The 26,713-nt window shown below is 40.7% G+C and overlaps 1 protein-coding gene across 1 annotated transcript in view; it reads left to right on the forward strand.

Annotated features, from left to right (window-relative positions):
* The first annotated feature begins 817 nt into the window (after positions 1-817).
* Positions 818-26,713, forward strand: part of ZDHHC8 (zDHHC palmitoyltransferase 8) — a 175,876-nt gene continuing 149,980 nt past the window's right edge. Inside the window, exon 1 of the mRNA XM_084648884.1 lies at positions 818-1,058. Within this exon, the coding sequence (XP_084505010.1) occupies positions 955-1,058 (104 nt within the window). The 5' untranslated portion in view covers positions 818-954. The remainder of the gene's footprint in view (positions 1,059-26,713) is intronic.

Here is a 26,713-nt window from a genome sequence, read left to right on the forward strand (position 1 = left end):
ATGGGACCCTTGCAGAGGCTTACTTGTGGCACCTTAGAGACTAACCAATTTATTTGTGCATGCACGAAAGCTCATGCACAAATAAATTGGTTGGTCTCTAAGGTGCCACAAGTACTCCTTTTCTTTTTGCAAATACAGACTAACACGGCTGTTACTCTGAAACTTGCAGAGGCTTGTCCATGAGCCGTAGCCCACAGTACCGAGGCAACTGGTATTTGACAGGAAAGTCTGGATTGTGTTGTGTAGCCCGATAACTGACTAACTTCAACTTTTGAATGTCATGAAAAAGTCCCTTGGAATTTAAGCCAATAGGGTTCTCTAGAAATAGTTACATCGACCCCTTTCCACCTTGGTTCAAAAAGCCTGTCCATCCCAAGAGCGGGAATACAGGTGTCTACAGAATGCTGAAGGGTGGGTTAAAAAAAATTCGATGGAACAATTATCAATTCGATAGGACATCAGGGATGAGCGTGGTAGGCATTTGCGTGTGTGGTGGTTTAAGCTGTAGATCCAGGCCTGTTTGCATTGTGTCCGCCGCACGTTTGTGGCTGGCCTGTAGCCTCTCGTGTGCAGATCGTCAAGCCTCTGCCTTGAGCGGCCTCTGTTTGCGCTGCGGGTTTGAACGTGCGTGGCTGTGCGCTCCGTGGCCGTGGTCCTGCCTGTCTTCCTTCTCTGCGTGGGGTGGTTCTCGCCCAGCAGTTCTACCTTAAGGGGCTCGTTGACATCAGCTGAGTGGGCTGGCCTGTGTGGGTGGGATTTCCTGTGCTGGAGGTCAGCTGTTCTCAATCCCTCTTTCTCACTCCCTTTCTCTCTGTCTCGTCCCTTCTTTCCCCCCCCGCTCCCTGCCTTGCCTCTGCATTGGAGGGTCCTCGCATCTTTCTCTCTCTCTCCCTCCCTCCCCTCCCTCCCCGGCGCCTCTTGGGTTGCAGCACACAGTGATGTGTTAACTACAGGATGCCCAGCAGCACTGGAAAGAGGTTTAAACCTACTAAATACATCCCTGTCTCCACAGCAGCTGCCTTATTAGTGGGTTCGACTACTTTATTTTTTGTTTTCACGTAAGTAAAGCCGAGCTCCTCTCTCTGGAGGGTTTGGCGTGGGGGGCTCTGGGGGGGGCTGGCTGGGGGCAGTTGGGCGGGGGCTGGGTTTGGGCTTGCACGGTCTGGGCTGCTGGGGGTGGGTTCGCGGCTTGACAGCTCCTCAAGGCCCTGACGCTGCTGCTCCGGCTCTCCCCCCACCCGCCTTTTGCCATCCCCTCCCTGGCTTCAGTTTGCAGAGGTTTGTTCTATTTCCCCAGCATAAAAATGTGTGTGTGTGTGGTCCCCCCCCCCCCCCCGTTAGGGGTTTATTTGCCATGAAATGGTGGCTCTCCCAGACTCTGGCAGCTGCTGTCTGTGCACTCCAAAGGCGCCAATTAACTACCCTCCTCTTCCCCTTATATGCAAATAGAGTCCATTTGTGTGTGTGTGTGAGAGAGAGAAATAGATCTGCAGAGGTAAAATGCTTTTCTGCCATTAGCAGTGAAATCTGGCTAAAGTCTGTGGATGTTGGGGGGGGGGAAGGGAAGGGGGAAGAGAGAGAGAAGTGGCCTTTTGTATTGAAAATCTCATGGGTTTTTGTTTTCTGTTTTGTTTTTTGTTTGTTTGTTGGTTTTCTTTAAGGGGACGGGGATTCTTCTGAGACGCTGATAATCATTGATGTATCTTTTTTTATATAACTGTCCCTGAAGCTTCAGAATCTGATATACAGACTTAGGTTTTGGTTTGTGGTGTTTCTGCCCCCTCCCGCCCTCCAGCAAATCTTTCTTTTGCTCATTTCTTCTCCCATCCCCCTATTAGATGCAAAATTATGCTCTGGCTCCGAAGACACTGGCTTGCAGCTCTCCAGTAGTCATATTAATATGTGAGTCGTGTCCTGCTTTAGCTCTCTTTCCATTCTCTTTATGTTAAATTGAGTTAGAGAGTATTAAACCCCCCCCCCTTTTTTTTTTTTTTTGCTTGAAATACTGGAGTTTGCTTGCAAAGGCATTGTTATATATTTTAAGCAGAGGTCGCAATAACTTAATTCAAGTGTGTTTTCCAAACTGTCTTCATGGGTTTGTTGTAGTTGATTGAAATGTGCTTCGATGAATATTCTCTCTCTCCTAGAAATGAAAAGCTTTTTACGTGGATATTAACTAGAAGATTCATGCTTCCTTGCTTTATTTTGAAACTTTGTTTGTATGTATCCTGTTTTGTCATGGTTGAATTTTAAATTGAGTCCAGGAAATCTGTCAGCACTGCAAGATTGCCATTTAACAGTGGGAGTATACTCTTGTCTGCTATCAGGTTTGTATTGGCTGTGATATGATTTTCAATACTGTACTGTACCAGCAGTTTAGGGTGTTCATTAGCCTTTTAGAGTAATCTTAATTTAGAATTTTAGAATAAGATACAAATATTGGTTATATTGTATTTTTGAAGGAGCTTTTGACGATGGCACACATGCCCTTGACCAAATCATTCTTTATTTTTATTAGTGCTTTCAGTTTAAAGAAATTGCCAGCTTTAATCCGATGAAGTGAGCTGTAGCTCACGAAAGCTTATGCTCAAATAAATTGGTTAGTCTCTAAGGTGCCACAAGTCCTCCTTTTCTTTTGGCTTTAATCCTGTACTTCCTTGTGACTGTCACTCTAAGAATTGCTGCTAGCTTTACAGGCCTGCCATTCATCATTTGAGTATCTAATTATAGTTGGCTGTACAGGGACAGACATGAGACACAGGTTGGTTTATGTGGTAGGTTTGGTTCGGTTATTTCAGACTGACAGTGTGTGGCTTTTAAGAAGTCTTCATTGTTCTGTGACCTTGAACCTTACATACTAATAGTTTCTGTGATGTTCAGTTCTAATCATTGAGGGTTCGGGGGAAGAAAGATTACTGTGACTCTTGCACGAAGTATGCTTGCAACTTAAATGATTTCTCGGTACTACCATAATGTTTCACTGTATCATAAGCAACAGATGTATACAAAGGAATATGACTATTCCTTTGGAAGTATGAGTATCTATTGAGTTGAATAAGAGACTTTGAACTCAGTGCTGCAAATGGTCGATGACTAAATGTCTTCCAATGCACTTGCTTTTTCTGAGAATAGTTCTAGTCCCAGAACACCCTTGCCTGCTGTTGTGAAGTCTTGATTTATAACAGGAGTAGCAAGTAGGTATGAATGGACAGGGCCTTAGATTTGTCACTTGCCAGACCAACACTTGCACAAACAAGATCTGTTCAAGAATTGGTTTTCCATCTTCCACTAGCTTTTCAATAAATATTTTTCTTGTAATACAAACAAGTTGTTTGACTTGCATTGGGTAAGTCAAGGTAGAGTCCATGTTTGGTTTCTCCAACAACTTTCTCTCTCTACCTTAGCTTGTTTTACAGATTTTGGCAGCATCTCTGCAAGGCTGGGATTGTGAACCAGATCTTCTTCTCCATTGACTTCAGTGGAGCCCTGATTTACACCAGCTGAGGAACTGGTCCTAAATGGTTAAGCCTTAGCAGGATTGAATTGTATTCATGACAATCATAACATGAATATGTTATTAGCTGGAAGGGTCTAGTTTTAAGATTTATCAACACTCACTATTTCCTTATTTAAAACTTTCAATTCTTAAGGCAGATATTCCTGTGACATGAACTTCAGTGCCCTAGCAAGACCGACTAATTCATTGTCATTCGTGTGTATTACACCAAGTTAGCATATGAATCTGTAGGACACTCTAATCAGGATCTTAATCTTCCTTATGTTGGGAATCTAATAATTAAGATAATCCGACTTTGGTTAAATATGAAAATACTTTACCTAGCTACCTATCACTTCCAAGCCACTTACTGAACTACTATACAGAGAATACTGAAAACACTTGAGAGTAACGTACTCTTATGAAAAGTGCTGAGAGTGTGAATGGGACCACTCACATGTGTAAGTGCTTGCAAGTTTAAGCCTTACGTCATTAGTAAATGTTTTCCTCCCCATGAAGAGCTCTTTACATTTTAAAAATGAAGGCCAGTCTAAGCTTTTTACTAATTGAATTTTTATTTTTAGCCTTTTGTCTGAAAACTTTGCTAAATCATAAATTGGTAGCAATTAAAGATCATGTGAAATACACACTACATAGACATTGGCATTAGCGTTATTCCATGGTGCTGCTAATCGATGGTGCTCTTATGATTTTAATTCACACAAATGCCATTATGGAATTTTTTCACTACTTTTTTCACCAAGACGTGGGAATCTTCTTGTGTGTCCCCTTTTGGCTCTTTTGGGGAGAGTTAAATTTGTTAGTAATCAAGGAATTTGACTGAATATTGCACTTCTGTGCCCTTAATTCTTCAAAGTATATTGCTTCAATAATAAATATGAGCATTCCAAGAGGTGGTCTAATTCAGTCCCATAAAAGACTGGTACAATGTAATTAAATCTAACATTTATTCAAAAATGATTAGCATTCACAGTTTTGGGTTTTTTTTGTGTTTTTTTAAATGGATGGGAAAGATGTATTGAGTAATTGCGGCAGGGAAGAACGAAGGGAAAATTTGTTTCTATGTTTAGAATTCAAAAAATCTAGAGCGACCATTCACTTGTAGCAGAAATTCTGTTACCTCTTTCTTCAACATGCTTTCTTCAAATTGCTGTCATTTTTGGCAACAGAATACAATATTTTTATCTTATCTTTCATGGAGGATGGGGGTTTATGCCTCTGACCACAGACTACCATGGTGTAAATATGGGGATGTTCAACCAAAGAACCAGACTTCTGCCATGAACTCTCACCCCTTTACGTATTTGCAATTGCATAATTGCAGTTAAACAGTTAAGGGTTTTGTACTTTACTAAAAGTGTGTGTGCTGTAAATGCACAACTGCATACAGTGAAATGTGATTCTGTAGTGAACAGAATGGAAAGAGAAAGATAACCAATCTTTTTTTTGCCACTTGTTGCAGTTTTTAGTACTGAATGATTTGAACTTGTGGATTTTTAGTCTGGTATCTGTGATCATCAGAATTGCAGGTAGCACAATATGCTAGGAATGCAGGGCCTTAAACAAAAGTGTGGCAATACATGTAAGTGCAGAGAAGTTAGGAAAAGCTTTGAGTTCTCCCACTGAATCATAGAATATCAGGGTTGGAAGGGACCTCAGGAGGTCATCTAGTCCAACCTCCTGCTCAGAGCAGGACCAATCCCCAATTTTTGCCCCAGATCCCTAAATGCCCCCCCCCCCCCCCGGCTTGAACTCTCAATCCTGGCTTTAGCAGGCCAATGCTCAAACCACTGAGCTATCCCTCCCCCCCATGTCAGAAATTTCTGGTGGTTCCACTTACTGAAATGGAATGCTGGTTCAAGGAACATTCTGTGACTCAAACACCTTTTAAATCATGGCAGGAACATGAACCTTAATAGAGAGACGTTGCAGAAATGGTCTCACGGAGATCACGGGAGGCAGCAAAAAGTCCCTTCTGTAATAAAACTTGTATATTGGGGTTTAAACAAGGTTAATAAAACGGGAGAACTTTTAGTAAAGAGAAAATTCAAAAAGTGGAAACTCGTTCAATAAATTTTAAAGATAAGACTTCAGCTTGTTTTTTATAGAGAGGAAGTAAATGGAATGTACTCATAGGTGCATGCAACAGACATTCTGGGGTTGCAGTCTGTGACTCGGGACCTTTTTTTACAGGACCATCCCAGAGAAAATAGACTTAAAGACTAATGGGTGTGCAAGGGGAGAGAAATTGAAGATTAGTCACAGTAGGAGTGAAAAGAAAATAGTGACCATCTGAGTTAGAGATGGAGGGAAAACACTGTTAAAATGTGGAGTTCTACCTCTAAAAGCTGTGAAAGTGCTTAAACTAATTAGTGGCTTAATGTTCTCAGTGAAAAGTCCTCTTATGGAATTCACTTCTCTGTCTGGTTAATAACCTAGTAATTGCTTTTTGCAGAAAACTTAAATTGTTTTCTAAAAATGTTCTGTGAAAAGTTGATTTGGTTTTTCCTCCCTCTCCCTCTGGCAAATGGGAAGAAGGGGAAAATACAGTTTTGAACAAGTCTTCCTCAAATGTTCACTTGTCTGAAAAAATGGTTTAAGATGTTTTGAAATGAAAAATTTCACTCAGCTCTGACCATTTCTAGAGGATGGTGGAAGGTGTAAATGCTGGCTTAGTGTGTAGTTATGTCTCCCTCTAGTGGATTGGCCTCTGCCCAACAGCTTGCTAGGTGCAGCTAAAGGAGTTCTTGGGTTTTAGCTCACTTGGTAGCAGCTTGTGGTTTTGGTGCTGAAAGTTCCAGATTTACTGCAGCACGGGTGGAGGTTCCTTATCCAAGCTTTGTGTGTCATTTTTCTTCTTCGTTAGCAAAGGTGATAGCTGTTACATTTAATACATAGTTTGAGACACGAAAGGCACATTTTACAAATCTAAAAATAAAAAATGGCTGTCCCCTGCTACCTCTGTATGCCCAAGAGGACAGCTGATGTCGGTTATATGATGCTTGACGAACTCCTTTCTCTCCTCACCCGCACAATTTCTTTCAGAAAAAATCCCAAGATCCTGGCACTCAGTGTACTAACAACCTCGGAACTGTTTTGTCTGTCTGGACTGGATTGTGAACTCCTTGAGACTTAAGAATGGCCCTACTGAGTCACAGCAAAGGTCCTTCTAGCCCAGTATCCTGTCTTCTGACAGTGGCCAGTGCCAGTTGCCCCAGAGGGAATGAACAGAACAGGTAATCATTAAGTGATCCATCCCCTCTCACTCATTCCAGCTTCTGGCAAACAGAGGCTAGGGACACCAAGAGAATGTGTCCTCTAAATGTACATGTGGTGCCTCCCACCTGGTTAGCACTCCATGAATAGTCAAATACAAACACTTCTGCAATACAGTGATTAAAAAATGGAGGAATGCTGTTTTGATGGGGATAGACAGGTGGAATTAACAGTCCCACTTCTAAATAGGTCCCCCTCCCCGCCCCCAGGAGAACTGCTGTTGCTATGAGCAAGTTAGCGATTAGCTTTAACTTCAACATTGCAACCGCCTCCCCCAGACAGAGCTCATCAATCATTAGTCTTGAGCACACTGTTTTCTGCACCTTCTTAAGAAAGCATCAAGGATGCTGACTGGAATAAAGTTAGCTAAATGTTTAAGCTGCTTAGTTTACTGGCTTTAGAGCTGAATTCTAGCATGCACATTCAGGCCATATCTACACTAGGAGAACAGGGTTAGCAGTGTTTAACGCAAGTGAGCTAACGTATTAGTCTGAGTGTAGACAAACTAGTTGTAACTTTAACATGCTAGCTGCGCAAGGGGGAGTTTAAAGTTTACCTTGATCAGTTAACACACATTAACTACAACTTGCCTTATTTACACTAAGATGCTTGCATCTTAGAACACCTTTTCCTAATGAAGGTAAGGCATCAGTGGTAGGTACCTCACTGAGCTGTATGGAGGTTTGGTTGTTAGATCTGATCTTTGGCCCATGTTTTCACTACAAAAAGTGTTCTTACATTGAGACAGTTACCTTGTCTCCAGTAAGATTTTATATGAAGATGTCTCAATGCATCTAGTAGATGCAGATGCTGGATAGGGGGCATAGTTTTTACCTCAACAGAAGCTAATCTAGGTTAACCCTATCTGTTCCTTGTTTCCAGTGAGATTTTTAAGTTGTGATTGCTATCTAGATGAAAAACACACCTCTTTTTTGCAATGAAGACAAAGTCTCCGATGTCGTCCTAAGTAAATTTTTTGGCACCACTGTCACTTCAGAATCCGTAAACAGACAGCTAACTAATGACAGTTTCCTATCCTCTGTCCTCCATTGTTTACTTTAAACCAAGAAGCTTGGTAACAGGGATGTCCTCTCATTCCTTTCTTGTCTGAATATTGTTAATTTCCAGAAGCTATCTCCTGCCACACCCTGTTTAGTTTTATTTGTGTAATGGCATTGTCTTATGCAGAATATCCTAAATCTTGCTAGAGAATTTTCTACTCTTTGGAAAGAGTTTCCAATATTTCCTCCAGGTTTTTTTTAATTTACAACATTGACTTAAAATTCTGATTCTGAACCCAAATATTTTTTTTCTGAAAAAACCACACCCCTGCCCAATGAAGCTATACCAGACTAATCCCCAGTATAGATGCAGCTATGTCCAATAGAAGAATGCTGCCATCAGGATGGCTCCTGTCGTTCAGGGCTGTGGTTTTCCTACACTGATGGAAAACCCCCTTGTGTTTTGTGTAGGCTGCGTCTACGCTATGGGTTTATGCCCGCATAGCTTCAGCGATGTAACTATGCTGGTTATAGTCTGAGTGGTGCAGATGTACCCTTAGGAGGATGCCATCAGTTGCTACACAGCTAAGGTTGCTTTGCTAGGTTAATTTTAAAGGGACACTATACTTTTTTTAAAATCAGTTCAGTTTGATAATGTTTTAGCCAGTGCAGTTGCAAGTAATACAAAATTACTAGAAATGGAAGAATTTAGAGAGGAGGGAAACCTGTTTTCCTTTTCAGTCGACTTTGGTTTATAATCCGCTGTTTCCTTGATCATTTGCACCTCTTAGCTCAGTCTATGCTGGTCTCCAGGCCCTGTGCTGTTTATTAATAACAGCTGAAGGTGAAGAGGGAGCAGGTACACAGCGGAGGAAAAAGGGTGGCTCAAGCATGTTGAGTGCTGCTCTTGCACTTTCTGAATCATGCTCTTAAACATCACGGGGGAGCAGAAGGAACCCATTATACGTTTTTTAATTGTTTTCTTTAAATTTGGATATTGTTTAAAAGCTGTTTTATCGGAACACTATTTTTAAATTAGTTTCAAAAGTCAAGCTGACAGTATCCCTTTAACCTGGCTTGTTGGGGGTACCTCTTGCAATGCCTCACCTTCTGGATTCTTCCTGCTTATTTTGAAACACAAATATCAGAAAAACCTGCCTTCGTTAACTGAGGATTTTAAAAGGGAAAGTGTGAAATTTCTTAGCTCTTCTGGAAAAAGTACCCTGAACGCTCACTGCTTGTTTGGATGCCATCTTGTCCAGCACACCCAGGAGTGAAGCAGGGACCTCCAGACTGGAGCCCTGTAACCCAAACCAAACCTGATGAGGTTAGACTTCAAGTGTTTGGGTCCAGGTTAGGTTGGGTGGGAAAACAACAGGTCCTTCTTGGGTTGCGTCATCTCCTTCCTGTGGGTTTGGCACGGCAGTGGCTAAACTGGGCCTGCTTCTGCCGGCCTCTGCCATCTTGCTGTGCTGTGGAGTGAGTGCACCAGGATGTCTCGGCACCTCTCACTTTGCAGTGTGCACAGCAGAGGAGAGCAGGAGCAGGGGACTCACCAGCTGCCTTGCTGACCCCACAGCCTGGAGGAGAGCCATGCTAACGCTGGTTTGCGGTGAAGGGTCAGATCAGAAAATGACTAGATCCTCTCATGTTGTGTGGGCTTGGGTCTGATCTGGGCCTAAAAGTTAGGCCTGAGTTGCCTTTACTCCAGAGCTAAAAACATGCATCTCTACACTTGAGCTAAACAGTCTCCAGCTGTGGGGGAAAGGGCATAACACTCATCCTCTGCAGATCAGGTACAGAGGGAGGGACCAGTAACGTTCGCCAGAGTTACACTCTGGCCCCGCAGGCATGGAAAGTGAGATTTCAAATTTAGCTGGTATCAAAGTGCATTTGTAAAAGTATTCTACGTAGTTGAAAACTAGATGAAAGCAACCTTACACGTGTACAATGGATTTATCTGCACCACAAGTTGCACCAGTTTAACAAAAGGTGTGATGTACAAAATTTAGTTAAACTGGTGCAAACCACTGTGTGGACACTTCTATTGGGTTAAAACTGGCCATAGCAGTTCAGCTTGCAACTGTGAATTTAGTGATGTAAGCTAAACTAATATAAGCCTGGCTTAAATCAATTTAAGAGTATCCACAGCTAAAGCTGCACAAGGTTAACAAAATGGGTGTAAAATAACACCGTTCAGTTTAAAATGGTACAACTTCCTGTGTAGATTTAAAAAAAAAAAGAAAGAAAGAAATCTTGCTTAATATGAAGTTGAACTTGAAATTAACTCTCTGGTATAATTACTGAAAGTTCTAGCCTGAGATGATACTGAGGACAGTCATGTGCATCTGCAAATGTATTGTAAGAGCTTTCCATCTTTTATATTCTGAAAGCCTCTTTAGTGGCAGGTTTGTGTTTTTCTTTTGCTTTGTGTGAGTGCGTGATTTCCAGTTGGGAAGATAAATGGAATGACTCTGGAAAAGGTAAGGTCTTTCAGATGGAAATAATCAAGGTGTAAATTTTAAGGCTTTCCAGTGTCTCTGAAATATGTTTATTTGTATCAACCCAAAGAAGTGCCCTTTTAAAAAGGCAAAATAGTGACAGTTTCATTGTGGGTTTATAGCTTCTATAAGATGACACTAGTCAGCACTTGTCATGGTGAGACACAAATCCAGGCTCTCTCAGTGGTAAAGTTCATTCACCGAGAGTGTGAAAGGTGACTTTTATAATGGAATATAACATGGTTTTATTACAGCCACTTCCCATGGATTCTATGACTCTTCCTCATGTGGAGTACAATGGATCTAGCATGCTTGTTTTTCTCTTTTTAGGAGCAGAAATCCATTCATGGGCAATAATGCACAATGTCTTGATCAGAGTTTATATACTCTTGTGGACTAAGAGGGAAATGGACAAAACATTAGGGCCTCTAAAGGTAAAAGTTTTAATCACAGTTGAAGTCAGTGTGCAACACACACGTTTAAATTCCTCATTGACAGTAACAAATAGCTAACACTTAACATGGTGCTTTTTAGCCATAAACTGTGTAAACAATATTATCCCGATTTTACAGGTAGAGAGATTGAGGCACAAAGGTGATTTGTCCAGTGTGTCACAGTAGAGGCTTGTCTACACAGGGAAAAAAATTCAGAATAGATAGTATGGAATAGTTATTAACCTAAACTGCAAAAAGGCACTCTTAGTATGGAATAAGAGAGTATCTACACAGAAATTGATGTGGAATAACTATTATGCTTTAAATATACATCCTAGCTTTTTCACACCAACTTGCCTGTGAATTTTCCATGAAGAGATGGGAACGCTCAGGAACACTGATCCAAATTTACTTTTAAACGATATAAACCTCATCAAACCCCTGTTTGGATGCTTCTATTCAGAATTAAAATGACATTTGGAACTGTATTAAGCTAAATTGAATTAAGGCTACTTTAATTCTGAATAGATGTCCATATTACATATACACCTTTAGTTAATTCATTAATTTTCCTAAGTATCCAGGTGTACACAAACTCTTTAAGAGGCCAAGCGGGTCTTCCTAATTACGTAGATTAGGTTTTCCATTATTTGTAGAACCTAGTTACTTAACAAGACTATTTCCTGTGTGCCCTCTTATTTTAAGTGCTATTTTTCTCTTCTCTTCCACTAAGAGATGCATGTGGACTGAGAAGAGACTATATATTAATCTCCTTTCAGTAGCTATTTTTAATGCAGTCCTCACTTTGGTATTGGAATGCTAATCTAGTTTGAAAAGTCGAAATAACTAATCTTACGAAAGTTATCCCTGCATGTTGGCTGCAGCTGTGGCTGACCAACATGTGCGATTTATGCTAGTAGCAAGTTCCTTTAATTTTCCTAATGAACAGAGAGCTTAGGAATCTTGAGGCATACAGAAATAGAGTAAAACAAAGTGCTGTCTGAATTAGATGAGCGTAAGCCTCTAGTCTCTGTACTTGGTTATACCAAAGCAAATTTTTGGCTTAGGGTATTTTATGGAATATTAGTTGAACTATGGTCCATGTTTGAAAACTATGCTGGGCATGCTCCCTTTGAACATTTTCATAGAGATTGTTTCTATTTATAAACAGCCTGGGAACAAGCTCTGTTGGTCTCTGGATAATGTAAACTATAAGGGTCGCTCATTCAAAACAAAATAATTCTTAAAAGTGGTAACTAATTCAGAATTGCAAGGTCCGCCTACTCCACCTCTTTCCCCAGCTGTCTTAAGGTTTGTCTACAAGGGACAGTTGCTAGTTTTACAGTTATATCCTCATGTGAACATTATTATGAGTGGCTTTTCAGTGTAGCTTATACCCTTTCCCAAATGACCTAATGAAAAAAGTGTCCATGTAATGCTGTACCTATTTTGTATATCTGTTTGAATTCACACATTAGATTATGCTGAACACTTTCTCATGTAAAAGAGGCCTTAAAAGTGGAATGGTAGCATTACATTGCTGCAAGAATTTTGGAGCTGCACATGAGGGGTTAAGTAGTAGTGATGCAGCAAAACTTTGGTGTCACTGCTCCGGTGTCTGTTTTTTATATTTTTCCCCCATCAAGCAATGCCAGATGAAATTGATCTAAGGCTAGACAATTGGAGTTCTTACAATCTCAATAGGTATCTTAAATTACACTAAGAAGAAACCCATTAGGTGAATTTAGTAGCCAGAGAAAAAAATTTTCTCCACCTGTGCCAAAAAACATTACAATCCATATGATAATAAAGCATTTAATAGTTTCTCTGACACCGTACAGATAGCCTACTTCCGATTGAAAGGAAACCCACTTAGCAATGGGAAAGACATTTTTGCGAACATCTGACTTAGTGATAATAAAAATCAACTCAGATGACTGGACAACACCATCATGCATGTTACATAAATTTTCAGTTTGCAATATATATGTCCAGCTGGAATATTTCATTAGCTCCAGATTGCTCTCCTACTACTGCAAATAAAATATGGCTAGACTAGCCTAACAATTATTGTTTACAGGGAGGTAAACTATTTATTTATAGCTGGATCTTAACATATACATCTTGTGTAGATATTACTGGGAATGCTACCCTTTATCTCATCATGTGAACTGGCTGCAGATATCAAATAAAACCTTTACCTTCACTCAATTTAGAAATTATCTTGGTTACTTTCAATCATAGCTAAATAGTAAATACTGACTTTTTAGATTCTGAATGTGAAATCATTAACTATTTGAGATTTACTCTTATGTTCTGAGGCTTCCCAATGGCCTGGATCATACTGCAGATAGGGGGAGAGTCTCTCAGATGTTCTAAGGCTAAATCCTTGTACGTTAGTGTGAGAACAGCTGCTTTATATAGAAGCTTATTACTCATTATTTTACCATGCCTGTTAGTGTCTACACTAACATGTCACTTTGGCTGATGTAAGTCGTCCGTTACACCGACTTAACTTCACCTCCGTGAGAGGTGTAGCGCTTAAGTCAATGTAGTTAGTTCAAAGCAGTGTCTGTGTATACACTGCATTGCTTACATCACTTGTTGCTGGCCAGGCCTGTGGTGAGGGATTGGGGGGGAGGGTGTGAGGGAGAGCCCTGGCAGCGGGGCTCCATCTGTCAGTGTCCCACAATGCCCGTTAAATCAGTGTAAGCGCTCTTGGTGAGGATGTTCACCATTGACAGAAGGAACATAGTGTGGACATTAAAAATTGAATTAATCACTGGTGGCTGTATGTCCTCTTAAGTCGACTTAATGTTGCAGTGTAGACATGCCCTTAGTTTAATAGTGTTTGTAAAACAAACAAAAACCACTTCCTAGTCCACCAAGTAAAAATAACCTTGCTTTTTTTTAGTACTTAACATTTCAATGCCAAGTATTAATTCCCTTATCGTGGACTTCACTAGACAAGCTTCTTCCACACATGCCAGAACAATCTGAATTGCAATTCACGAGATGGTACGCACTTGATTATTTTCGAAGTAGGAGCATCTTCCTCCATTTGGAAATTGTTTTGAATTAACTCATAATACATAGAAAGGAGCAGTTAACTAGCATGCATTTTGCTGCAGAATTATCAAGACTTGACGACAATTTTAGGGAAAAGTTACTGATACCTTGTAAAATAACAATACTTTGAGCAGCTTCAGTCTGTCTCGGTCACACATTTGTTTAAATTCAGGATTGTTTCAAATAAGTTATTGAGGCAGTTTGCTGTTCGTGCAAATGAAGAGAAAAAAAGAAAACAAAACCTGTCTCCTGGTTAAAATCTGTAGATAATCTATACAAGAAATCTCAGCATGTACTCGACAATGCAGTTGGTGTGAAATCTGCCCTTGCTCAGGGAGTTAGCACTTTAAGACATTGGATTTAAATGGTTTCATAAGTCTGTTTTGGCCCTCTGTACAGGGGTAAATGTCACACTTAAACTGAGCACGTAATCCGAGTTAAAGCTAGAATGTGACAAACAGTAAAGCCACTGTGAATTAAGAGGCTACATACCATGAAACGGTCCCTGGCCATATGTAGAATGAGAACAAAACTAGAGTCCGATTATTCGTGTTTTGGTTGTTTTAAGCTTTGATTTCACTTTGGGGATAGCGTTTAATGTAGTATATGCAATCAAACTCTAGAACATCCAGTTCCAACGTTTTCCTACAGAGCAGGGTGTAAGTTTAGTATGCTGAGCTTGTCTGCTGCTACAGACTCTAGATATTGTACACGTCAAATCTTCTCCTGCTGCAATGAGGCGCCTGCTGCAGTAGATGAGAGTAAACTACTACGTATTTATTTTTTACTGTTATCTCATTGCTGATAAATCCTTGCAAAATAACCTGAGACGAGTGCTTTTTGGACAGACTGGTGTAAGATTGAGGGTCAGGGTCTCTCTTTCCGCCCCCCCCCCAGCCCCACCCAAATCACTCAGGCAGCCTGGAAAAAACCACAGCAAGGATGCTGCTGTTCCACAGTATGGGAGCAGAATGATGCTTCCTGCACACTCAGTAGTGAGCAGAGCCACCTCTTGCAAAGATTACTGTTGCCAGCTTCTTCACATTTTATTGCAAGTCTCATGAGACTTGATGTTTTTTTCTTAAAGCCCCTGCTCCTGGAGATAGTCATTTATGTGAGAATCTCTGCTTTCACTGAAGAGTTGCACACCCTCATGGTTGGAGACACAAGTTCAGAAGTGTGACCTGAGTGTACCCTAAAGGGTTAAAACCCAGAAGGCAAGAATCTAAAGCTTATTTTTAAGAATCTTGTGTTTTGGTGGTTTTTAAAAAAAAACCACCAAACACCTGGGGTTGGTAATACTGATGTTCTCAGGCCTGCCTTCCATGGGGAACAGGAGAAGAATCTGCCATCTCAGCGTCTTTTCTGGCCCCATGTGGTTCACTCTCTTTACATATTCAGCCTGCAGGGAACCAGTGGCCTTATTTGTGTGTTAAGAGTGGGATTTGAACCTATGCTTCTGTAAGGACACCAGCCCACTTAGTAGAGGAGAAGACAAAGCCTCAAGTCTGGTGCCTGAGACCACTCGGACATTGTAGATCTTGTAGGGGGTTCCGTATGCAACCTCTTCTGCACCACCCAGGAAGTGAACAATTTGAAGCCACTGCTACCAGTTAGAATGCACTCAATTTACATATGCAGTTCAATTGGCTAATGTTGTACTACACTTCAGTATTGCTGGCTTCTGAGGAGCTAAGTAATAAGACGAAACCGAATATTATATTCTGATAAAATGTTGAGGCAACTCAGTACACTGCTGACAGCAAACTAGGATTGACCACTGAGACCCACCACTGCTGGATCGCAATGTACCTGGGAGTCATCGTGCTAGTGCAAAACATTAATTTTTAAGAGAAAAACAAACACGCAAAATGAGATCTCACTCACGAGCAAAATTAAATTGAAGTGAGGTTTTAGATATAAAATGAAAATAATCCCATACAACTTTCTTAAATTGAATTTGCTGTAAAAAGGTAGGGGTTTTCCAAAACCAGGCCTGCCTCTGACAGCCAGCAGACAAGGTTGATGGGGAAGCAGTAAGAAGCCAAACTTGTCCATTTTAAGCATCACATTGTTCAAAACAAAGCTCCCTTCCTTTATTTAAAAAAAAAAAAAAATTAAATGATTCTTGCTTATATACATTTTCCCTATGCTCAATGTACTTCACCTGTTCTGATACAGATATTACATAGATTATTTGACAAGGATACGAAAGAGGAAATGTAAATAACAATTTAATTTAAACCCCCAGGAGACTAAGTTTTTGACTGGCTTTATAGACGAACATATATATTTAAACAATCAAATTTGTGTTAGGGTCTGTATTAAAAAATCATCATTTATTAAAGAAAATATTTTGCTATTTTAGTCCTTGTGGATCTTTTTATAATGTGATCCTTTAGAGAACGTGAAATGCAAAATGTCTGAGAGAGTTATTGAGCAGTTATTCCACAGTTTTTATCCCGCCACCCATGCTTGTCAAAGATGCCTTATTGCTCTAAGCAGTCTTGATAACCTCATATAGCCAGTTTTACAAAATCTATTATTTCTCATATTCCCGTCTCTATGATATGTGGTTTGCTCTATAATATTCATGTCCCTCACCCAGGGTTAAATATTTTGCAACGATATGACTTTGTACAATAAAATGTTGAAAGGCATGGTAAATAGTTTTACCCAGTTGCCTTATGTCAACCTAATTCTACCGCAGACCAGGCCTAAATGCTGCCCTCCAGCTACTGACACACAAAGGTACCAGCAACTGTACTTCAAGGGCCAGATTTTTTTTAGAAGCATTCAGCACCCAGCCACGCCCATTTAGGCACCTAAATAAGTGACAATTGGAGTTGCTGGGTCAGAGTCCTGTTGAGAATCTGGCCCCTGCTGTAGGTGCTGAGCAAACTTGGGGTATGTCTACACAGCAGTCAAGATGCCTGCAGCTGACCCATGCCCGCTCACTCTGGATCCGGCTGCAGTGCTGTTTCATTGCTGTGTAGATTTCTGGGTGCAGGCTGGAGCCCAGGCTTTAGGACCCTGTGGGGTGGGAGGGTCCCAGAGCCTGGGTTGCAGCCGGAGCCTGGAAGTCTACACAACAGTGAAATAACCCTGCAGCCTGAGGCCCGCAAGCTCAAATTGGCTGGCACAGGCCAGCTGCGGGTTTTTACTTGCTATGTAGACAGACCCTTAGGAATCTAGCCCTGGGGGGGGGGGGGGGGGAGTTTTCACACTTAACGTGCTGATGCTCAATGCTTCTTCACATAAGTATGGAGGAAGTTTTGGTTTCTTTTAAATACAATGTTCCTCACGTTTTGCTAGGATGTGTCCCAGCTAGGGCATGGTGTTTGACACGTGAATGTCAGTGACCGCTGTCTACCGCTTCTTCCAAGCGGGTTCATTTAGTTACTGCCACTGGGTACAAATGCCATTTTAAACAAGTGGGGAAATCTGTGTGCCGCATTCCTAACACGCAAGCTAAAGAAGAGTAAAGAGAGACTGCACTGAACCCCTCTCCTTGTTTGTTTTTTATTTCATGTCTAAGCCTCTGTCCTGCCGTGCGCTTCACCCAAGCAGATTCCTGTACCTGCATGGAGCCTCTCTGATTTAAATGGGAGTCTGTGTGAGCGCAGGGATCTGCCTGTGCACAGCTCAATGCAGGACTGAGGTGTTAATCAGGACAACTACCTAAACAGGAAGATAAGATATCCCATGGGATGTCTCAATTAAGAGGACTCTGGGGGTGTGTGTGTGTGTGTAATGGTCATCTTTTAAAATGGTGAAGCAGTTGGTTATGACTGATCTTTTTCAAAGAGCCACGTTTCAGTGTGCTGATATATGGTTCTTATGCATTCAGATAGGATGATTAGTGTGGATCCAGATGTCTTTCAGGGGAGGCTTTTAAATTCCTCTGAAAGTGTTGGGTCATCTAACTAGTCTAGGTCAGTAATGAATGAGTCATTATTACCTCTTTTCATTTGGCTGTGAAATGAGTTGTGGTTGCAGTCCAGTTCCCAGTGGACAGGTGTTTAAACCAGCATCATCCTTGGCACTAATAAGCAGTTTCAGTAATAATGCTTAGCACTTATACACCATAACTGCAAATGTAATTACAGGGAATAATTCTGAGTCAGCAGAATGACAGTCTAGATGAGGCATCTTTTTTAGAGGAGGACAGTCTTTTGTTTAAAGCACTGACCTTCACAGGATTTGGGTTTGATTCTTGTATGACCTCAGGCAAGTTACTTAATCCAACTTTTGAGTTAGAGTTAAAATAAAAAATAACTCACCTAAACTTCTATTCCTGCTGTAACTGCCTTCTACTTTAGTAGTCTATTGATGCCCAAATGTGTGCCACTGCCAGGCTTTTTGTACAGCTGATACATAGAGTCCTGGCCAAGATGCTGCCATGAAAGACTTTCTTCCAAAGGTTCTGCCTGCCCTCTGGCCTTTACCCATTCATTGTGTGCCAGAAGTCAAACAAGAGGGCCGTTAGTACATCTTTCTGGCATGATGCGACTGGGATTTTTTATTTTAATGTGTAAATCTACATGGACATGCCTGTATCAAAATTTCACTAACTACCGTTAAATGTTTTATGCTATAACACTGTAGTCATTAAACATTCATTTATATCATTCTAGAGTGGCTAATCTTCCATGCCAAATTATGTTTCTTGCATTGTATTACAGGGCTAGTGGGACAGATATAATTGTAAGATCTGTGGTTCAAGAACTGCGAAATTATGATCCTTTCCCCAGTCTGTTGTATTTGATTTACAATTCATTTTTGATAAAGGGAGAAACAGTTCTCTTAGCTAGATTTTATATCACTACATACTGGGATCCCCAGTAGAGGCTGGGTTGTGTTTGGAGGGTGGGAGGAGAGGTAATGAGATCAGGTGTTATCAGTAACTTAGCATAGGCTATGTATATCCAAGTAGTGAGAATAATGTACACCCCAGTTCCTATAGAAATTTTACATTTTTCTGCAGGATTCAGGGATGTGAAGTCTTAAACCTTATTTAGCCTATCATCAGATTTCGCGAGTCTGTACTGTAAGAATTAGTTCTAGTGTTAATTTCATGAAAAGGACTGGTATTCTGGCTCATCCTACCCTGAGTGAAGGTGTTATGCTTCACAAGTTGGAAGCATGCTGCCATCTCTGCTTTTGTTCCTTTCTCCAAATCTGCCCTATCAAAAAAAGGTAAAAGTAATTAAAATTCACGGACACAAACATACCTTATCTTTCACTTACTTTCATCCTTCCCATGCATTCTCCATCATACCCCGTCTATTGTTAGGTCTCAGCCCTGATCCTGCAACTGGAATCAGGTGGATCGATATCTTGTGCTTGCCTAGAACCAACTGCAGGTTCAGAATGTCAGACTGTAAACTGTTGTGGGCAGGGACCTATCTTTACTTGTTACGTCCATACATATGATGCGAATAACATAAGAAAGAGTCCTTTTGTATTTGGAGGTCTAGGGATATTTATTCTTCACCAAATATTAATGGTAAGTTACAAAATAGCATTTCAGCAAAAGATTCAGAAACAAGAACTTTGGAGCAGCTTTAGTGGTAAAGCTGGAGCCTCTTTTTGGCTCTCTTTATCGAAGACCTTGCAGTTCCCATTTCAAATCAGGTGATTAAATTAAATATTGTGCAAGGACAGTAATTAGCTATAAACCACTAGGCTGAGTAAGTTAGTCCTCTGAAAAGAGCTAAGATCTCAAACAGAAATGAGGTACTTATTCAAGGGATCCAGGGGTATGTAACTGCTGGTGAAAAGTCTAATTCCATGTATTGCACCAACACTTTTTACCATAGGTCAAACGAGCTAGCTTTCTTTTCCCATTGTAACAATAGCTGCTGTAGTCAGTGGCTACTAACCTCTACCACCTGAGAGAGAACGCTTTGTAACTCTGACCCACAACATACGTCTCGGACTAGCATTCCTGTGTCTTGCACCACTGTAGGCCACACCATCTTGGGCTGAGATCTTGTTGACTTAAGTAAGAGAAGCAGGATTGGGCCTGGTCAATTCTTGAGTGGGAGACTGCTGAGAAAATTGCTATGCCTTTTATAAGGTGTTGAACCCTAGAGGATAAACTGCAAGAGAAAATGATGCATTATTAGAAACACTGACAAAACGACTCCTCATTACTGTGATTCTGTAGTACAACCTGGCCTTGTGTGGACCAACCTACAAATAGGCTACTATGCTCCTAGTCTGGTTCACGAGTATGGGGAAACGAGTTCCCTTTCTCTTTCCTGACTCACCAATACTGGCAAAATCTTCTTAAATTGTATGTAAAGTTTCAGAAAAACATCCTGGTACGGTAAAGGACTTTCTTACGCCTTGTCTACACACAAGAATTGCAACAATTTAACTACTTCAGTTTAGAAACTAATGCAGTTAAATCAGTGAAAACCTCTTATGTGAACACTTAAATTGTTTTGAGTCCCTTATGTCAGTTTAGCCTGAAGCCTGGTCTATGCTACAAATTCAGGTCAATGTAAGTTCAGTGGTGTCCACTGAGTTATGCATGTGTCTGCAGCTGACATAAGCGTCCTGTTACAGTGGTGCAGTAACACCCCTCTCCGAATGAAGCAGAGCCAGGGTTGACCTACTTAGGTTGACACAGTGTGAGTGCAGATCATGCATGACCTGTGTGTACTCTAGCAGTCCTCCAGCAGCTGTCCCATAATGCCCCTGTCCTGTGAGAGTGATTTCTCTGATCACAGTTTTGAACTCCATTGTCCATGGGTCATAGAAACTGGCGTTTCTTTAAAATCCCTGCGTGTTTTTGAAGTGCTTTTTCCTCACGTGTGTTGCGTGCATCTGACTGCCAAAGTGACCATGCCTGCTCCACGCACAGAGAACTACTAGATGCACTCTTGCCTGGAGCAGGCGAGAAGTATTGGATCTCCTTGGGCTGTGGAGAGAAGAGAATATGCAAGCAGGCTATGGACCAGCTGCAAAAACAATGACATCTACAAGTAGGTTGCATGGGAGATGCTGGCAAAGGGGCACGGCAGGGATCAGGAGCAGTGCCATGTGAAAGAGTTATGCCGGGCATACCATGACGGGAGGGAGAGGACAAGAAATCTGGTGCTGCTCTGCAGAACTGCTTCTTTTACAATGAACTGCATTCCACACTTGGTGGGGACCGCACCAGCACCCTGCCAGTGACTGTGGATACCTCAGAGGGGCCTGAGATGAAGATCCTTGCTATGACCAGGGGTGGTGGGGAGATACGGCTGGGGATTCAAACCAGGCGGTGAGCCAGGACCTGTTTGAAACTCCATAGGAGTCCATCCAGCGCCCGCCAGACAAGTGCAGGTGAGCCTGCAGGTGAAGAGGATGGGAGCTCATGGAAGTGTGTACATGCATTATTACTTGCAATAGGTTGTTGGTTTTTTTTGCTTTTCCTTTCCCTCAGACCTAATCTGCCCCCTGTCCCCCCACTTCCCTCCTGCCTGTTTCCTTAAAAAATGGCACAAAGCTAAGACAAAAGTATTGACTTTTCAGCTTTACTTCTAGAAGATTAGAAAATAAAAGTTCAGGGAATACATTCAGAGAAGGGATGTATGGCAGTCTGGTTACACAGTCAGCATCATAGCCGTGCCCTGTGCTTGGGTAAAGGTAGAATAAACAGAGGTAGATTTGATGTCTGCTTTTCATTTCTTGGGCTTGTTGTGCTAGGTGGGAGGGGCCATGCAGAGCAGTCTATTTATCTGAACAGGGATGTCCCTTTTTTTAAACTCGAGTTATCTCAGTGGAGCTTTCATGGAGATACTCTGCAATCCTCTGTCAGCTATTTCTAAAGGTGGCAGCCTTGTTTCTTCCACTGTGATCAGACGCTTCCCCATTCTACTCTGCAGCGAGTTCAGCTGTTACCATTGCATTAAACAGGTTAGCAGCACGCAGGCTAGGGTAGCTTTGGGATGCCAGTAGCAGCTGAGTTCTCTGTGCCTTTGTTTCTTACCAGCTCAAGGTAAATTGGTATAAGGAGCTCTTAAATCAATTTAAGAGAGTCAGTACAAGGACATAGCACTGATTTAATCGACAGGTTCTAAATTTATGTAGTTAAATTAGTACAATTTTTGTGTGCGTACAAGGCCTTAAAGAAAAGGAGTACTTTTGTTAGTCTCTAAGGTGCCACAAGTACTTCTTTTCTTTTTGCGGATACAGACTAACACAGCTGCTACTCTGAAACAAGGCCTTAGTGGTTCGTGGCTTGTATGTGTGTGTAATTTCATTGTTTTGTCGTCCTATCACTCATGGATTTGCTTTTTCTACATCTTACTTAATTTTCCTCTTCTATTTACAAATAATCATGCAGATTCAGCAGGACAGACTATACACAACTTCTTCAAACATATTTTGCAAATAGTTAAGCTATTTTCTCATGTCAAAGTTTCCTAATGAAAACCTATTATGGACCTAACCCCAGAAAGGCTCTAGAAGGCAACCCTTTCATGATGAACTATAAAACAGGAATGTGATTTTTTTTTTCTGGATGTAAAATATGTAGAGATCAGATGTCTATGAAGTTACTAATTTTGGAAATCCTTTTCTGAACACATTAATCAGCACCATGCTTACAGAAGTGATGCACTGTGTCCTACATGCTTGTGGTGAATAAAATTTTGATCGTGACTGTGAGGTTGTCAAGGCTGGTGCTATTCCAACTGCTTAAGAAAAGGTGAGGAACAGATGTACTGTAGAAACACTCTCCTTAAGAAATGAGAAAAGGCATTCTGAGATAACAATTAGCCAAAAAAAAAAAAAAAAAAGAGAACACCAAAAATATGCCTAAGGTACGGAAGAGACTGTATAGTGGGGGATATCCTGATTTTTGAGCCCGGCGTCTTTTCTAAGCTTCTGTGGTTCTGTGTTTATAAAACCTTTGCTTCCTCCGAACTTAGGTGTGCCTGTGGCACCCTGAAGGCTGTTAGAAGGAGGCTATGTCAAAAGTGACACATGCACGAAATAATTTGCCCTAGCAGTTGTTGCTCCATGGCACAGTAGCCTTGAAGGGATACATCTTTAGAAAGCAGGAGCTGGCATGAGTCAATAGGTCTGCAGTGAATTTTTAAACTATCTATTAATGCTCTGCATACAGTTTTAGCTTTCTCTCCTCATTACTTATGTTTCCTCTGCCCTGAAGGAAACTGTAAGGTTTTTGATAAATGGAGTCCAAAGCCATCTAGTTTTACTGTGTCTTCTCCAGCTTTCTGGAAATAACTTCTTGAAGGAATAGGCAGTGAATCAGCACAGAGATTTTCCGCATGCCCTGCTGCTGTTTTTTCACACTCAAAGTGCAAGCATGTATTTAATATCTAAAAGACTCACTTTTATTCTAAGGGAAACAACAAGAAATAAAGCAAACTCCACAAGAAAGCACTGTGTGTGTCCTCTTTAACAAGCTGCAGCAAATCTGAGAACAAAATGGCTGGTGTCTGTGCACATATGGAAAGTTTAGCTTTATTTTCGGTTTACTGCTTTCAGCTTTTGTAATAACTTTGTAGTGATGTGTACCACACCTACAACAGCAGTATTAGGGCTACTTGTCCTCTCTCCAACAATGCAACATCATTTGTGTCCCAAAACCATGGTAAATCCAGGCACCAGTCCTTTATAGATTGCAGCTGATAAACTGTGCATATACAGTACAAGCTTAGAATTTTAGCACACTTTAGTGCATCCTTTGAATTTTTGCTCATATCAGAGTCCTAGGAAGGAGAGACGGGTAAATTTTAAACACAAGTGACAAGTGGGATCATCTGTGAATTAGCCATGGGTTTGTGCCCAAATGCATTTGGGAGTGGGGAACATTATTCAAGGACCAGTGCACCCGTTCAGCCTCATTACCCCTGCCATGTTTATCTTTCACCTTCATATCAAGAACCTCATAACATACCTATTGTAGTCAGAGGGAATCTCTCCTTGGGACTGTTCTTATTCTCTGTAAAGTCCAAATACCCTACTTATACTTGCTTGAGGGGATCATTTGTAGGATGCAAGTGTATCCAGTTTGTACAGTTGATTTAAATTTATTCATTTAATTTATGTATTCAATAAAATAGCATTTAGAAAAGTCTCAGCAGATTGCCAAAGAGACAGGAAATGATCAACTAAAGCATGTTAATAAACATATGATACCACTTCTTATTACCATATGAACTGCTGCTGTTTAAATACAGCAAAATTTCTGGTGTTACTTTTTTGTTCATTTATTGTCAACAGCATGCCTTGTTTCTTTCCGAAGGAGTTCAACGCACAGTAAGTGACATGTCAAAAAAAGCTTTTCAAATGTTGTAAATAGTCTTCAAAAGACATTCTAGGTTTTGATTTTTGCTCTGCCCTCTATTTCATGAATGATATAAAAGCCAAATTAATTATATTATTTTAAAGCAAACTGCTTTAGTTCAATTTTTTAAAATGTGTAAGGCAAAACTGCTTTCTGTGTAACTTTAACAGGGTTTTGGCAAAGATCATGGAAGGAAGTGCAAGTGTCTGTAAATCATCATTATAGATTTTAGGAGTACTTTTCAGGATTATCTAAATCTGATCGGCTGCTTTTGCGGGATTTTTCTCCCCTTTTGTCTTTGAGGTCTATGAGTGTGAAGTTTGTAAACCACTGCTTCCTTAATGCCTCTCATGTTGGACCTGCTTTTTTTTAAATTATTTTTATTTATTTATTTATTTATTATTATTCCTTGCACAGTTCTTACATGAATACACTGTCATGATATGGAATTTAGATGTACCAAAGTGCAGTAACTAAAAGTTTAAATGACTCCTGGAGCTGGAAGTCTGCACCTTTGCAAATACATAGTATTCTTGTTCTGTCAAACTGAGCTACAGTAGTGACCCTATAGCTAAGTCCTCAATCTTGGAAGGTGTGAGTAGACCTGCGTGCCAAGGTCAACCCATGCAGAGCAGCTTGAAGGATTGAGGCCTTAGGTTGTAAATGTTTATCGCGTAAATCAGAATTCATTAATCCCCCATCTAATATGTTCCCCTCACCCCTCAAAAACAAAAAAGCAAACAGCTTCTTTTTACCTAAAAATTTAAGGTGTGATTGCTGCCCAAAGGAGAATTTATAGGGAGGAAGTGTTGATTGTACGTGTGTGGGGATGGAGGGAGATTTGGAAGTTGATGATGATTCAGACTGAGAGGTGCTACATATGTAAATTATATATCGTTAGGTAGTGTTTCTATAGTAGTAAGACCCTTAGATATAGGCAGCGCTACATTTGTAATGAAAGAGGTGTCCAGGCTCAAGCAATTTTACTACTTTCATAACTGATGCGGCAACCCCAGAGGTGCCAGGGCTCTGAACTGCCAAGCCTAGAGGTGCCTGAGCTCAGCCCTAGCAAAAATTAAGCACCGCAGATAGGTAATGGGGATTGTGACCAAGCGAGCCGTCCCTGGTGGCAGTAAGAAAAGATCATGCTTTTCTTTTCTTTTTACAGTGTAGACTCATTCTTCTCATTTACTTGTTAAGGCCCTGAGACAAGAGTGAGCCAGGGCTTTATATTCTCCTCCAGTGCAATCAGACTGGGAGGAGGGGAAGATCCAGGAAGTGTCCTGGGAAGGTAGTCCTTACGTGGGAAATAGTTTCATGGTGTTGCATACAACAGGCTTGTTCTGCTGAAATTGTTTGGAAAGATTGTCCTTCAGGCTTTCTTCCATTGTACTTACAGATAGGGCATTGGAGGTGCTCTCCTTTTTGAAAGATGAATTGTATGTTGGAGAAAACTTTAGGGAGCTGGACTAACCGTTATGTCTATGTATGTAAAGGACCGTAATTCTTAATAAACTGCTCCATTTCTCCTCTTATCTCCCTTTTACTAGTGAATGTTGTCAGGCCAACTCTCATGACTCTATTGTTAGTCTAGTAATACTTGTTTTTTTACTTAAAACTCCAGATTCTTGAGTTCTGTGATTATGTAAGAACCTCAGTTTTCCCATTAAAAAAATTTCTCGTTCTCATGTTTGAAAGAAATGTCTAAAAACGTTTTAAAGCCTCAAAAACTCAAAGGCAAATATAGTCCCAAATCTATTCTTCATTAAAATGTTACTTTTTAAAGGTTTGGCTCATGATTTTTGAACGCTGGAGGTTGGTGATATTGTGAATGAGGCATCATGAATCATTGATATGATTGCAGGAGCAAGTCATAGTTGCTATAGGTACCTACAACTTTGAATTGTTTGACGCATGTGCCTTTAAATGCTTAGCTGTACTTCTGCACTGTTGTAGGTTTATTCAGACACTTAATTATTCCATTCTTTTCTTTCAAAGTAGATATTCAAATTCTCAGCTTTAGAGCATCAGTTGCATCTCTTCTGCCTGCTTTTTCTCATTTTTTCTAAATGAGAAACTGATTCCTTCTGGTAATGCTATCGTAAATAGCTTAATCTCTCTTGATGTTGGGTTAGGATAATATCAATGTAATGTAGCATTTTTTCAGAAGAAACACTAAAAATATGGAATCTCTACATATCACTCTAGATTGATATAATTTCTGTAGCTAATTTAATGGGCAAAAACCACTCATTAAAAGAAGAGTCATAAAACCAGAAGATTCTGCTCCAAATGGCATGTCTTTTGTTATCCACTGTGACTTGGGTAAGGTGTAAATGTTTCTCTGTATCTGTGGTCTGTCTGGTTTTTAAGCTCATAGTAATCCCCATAAAGTTAATTACCTCTTCGCTCAAGTTTTGGTGGTTGTACAACTTGGTGCTTTGAAGGGAGGCTATTTTTGGTACGAGAAACTTAAGCACTCTTCAGGACAATTTTTTAATGTGACTGCAATAGTGATGGCTTGTTTTTGGTTTTGAAATTCCTGAAAATTCTCAGTTGTGACTCCAGTGTGGACATCCTTTCATTATAGAAGTTCTTTAATG

This window comes from Lepidochelys olivacea (assembly GCF_965140295.1).
Source record: "Lepidochelys olivacea isolate rLepOli2 genome assembly, chromosome: 15".
Classification (NCBI taxonomy): Eukaryota; Metazoa; Chordata; order Testudines; family Cheloniidae; genus Lepidochelys; species Lepidochelys olivacea.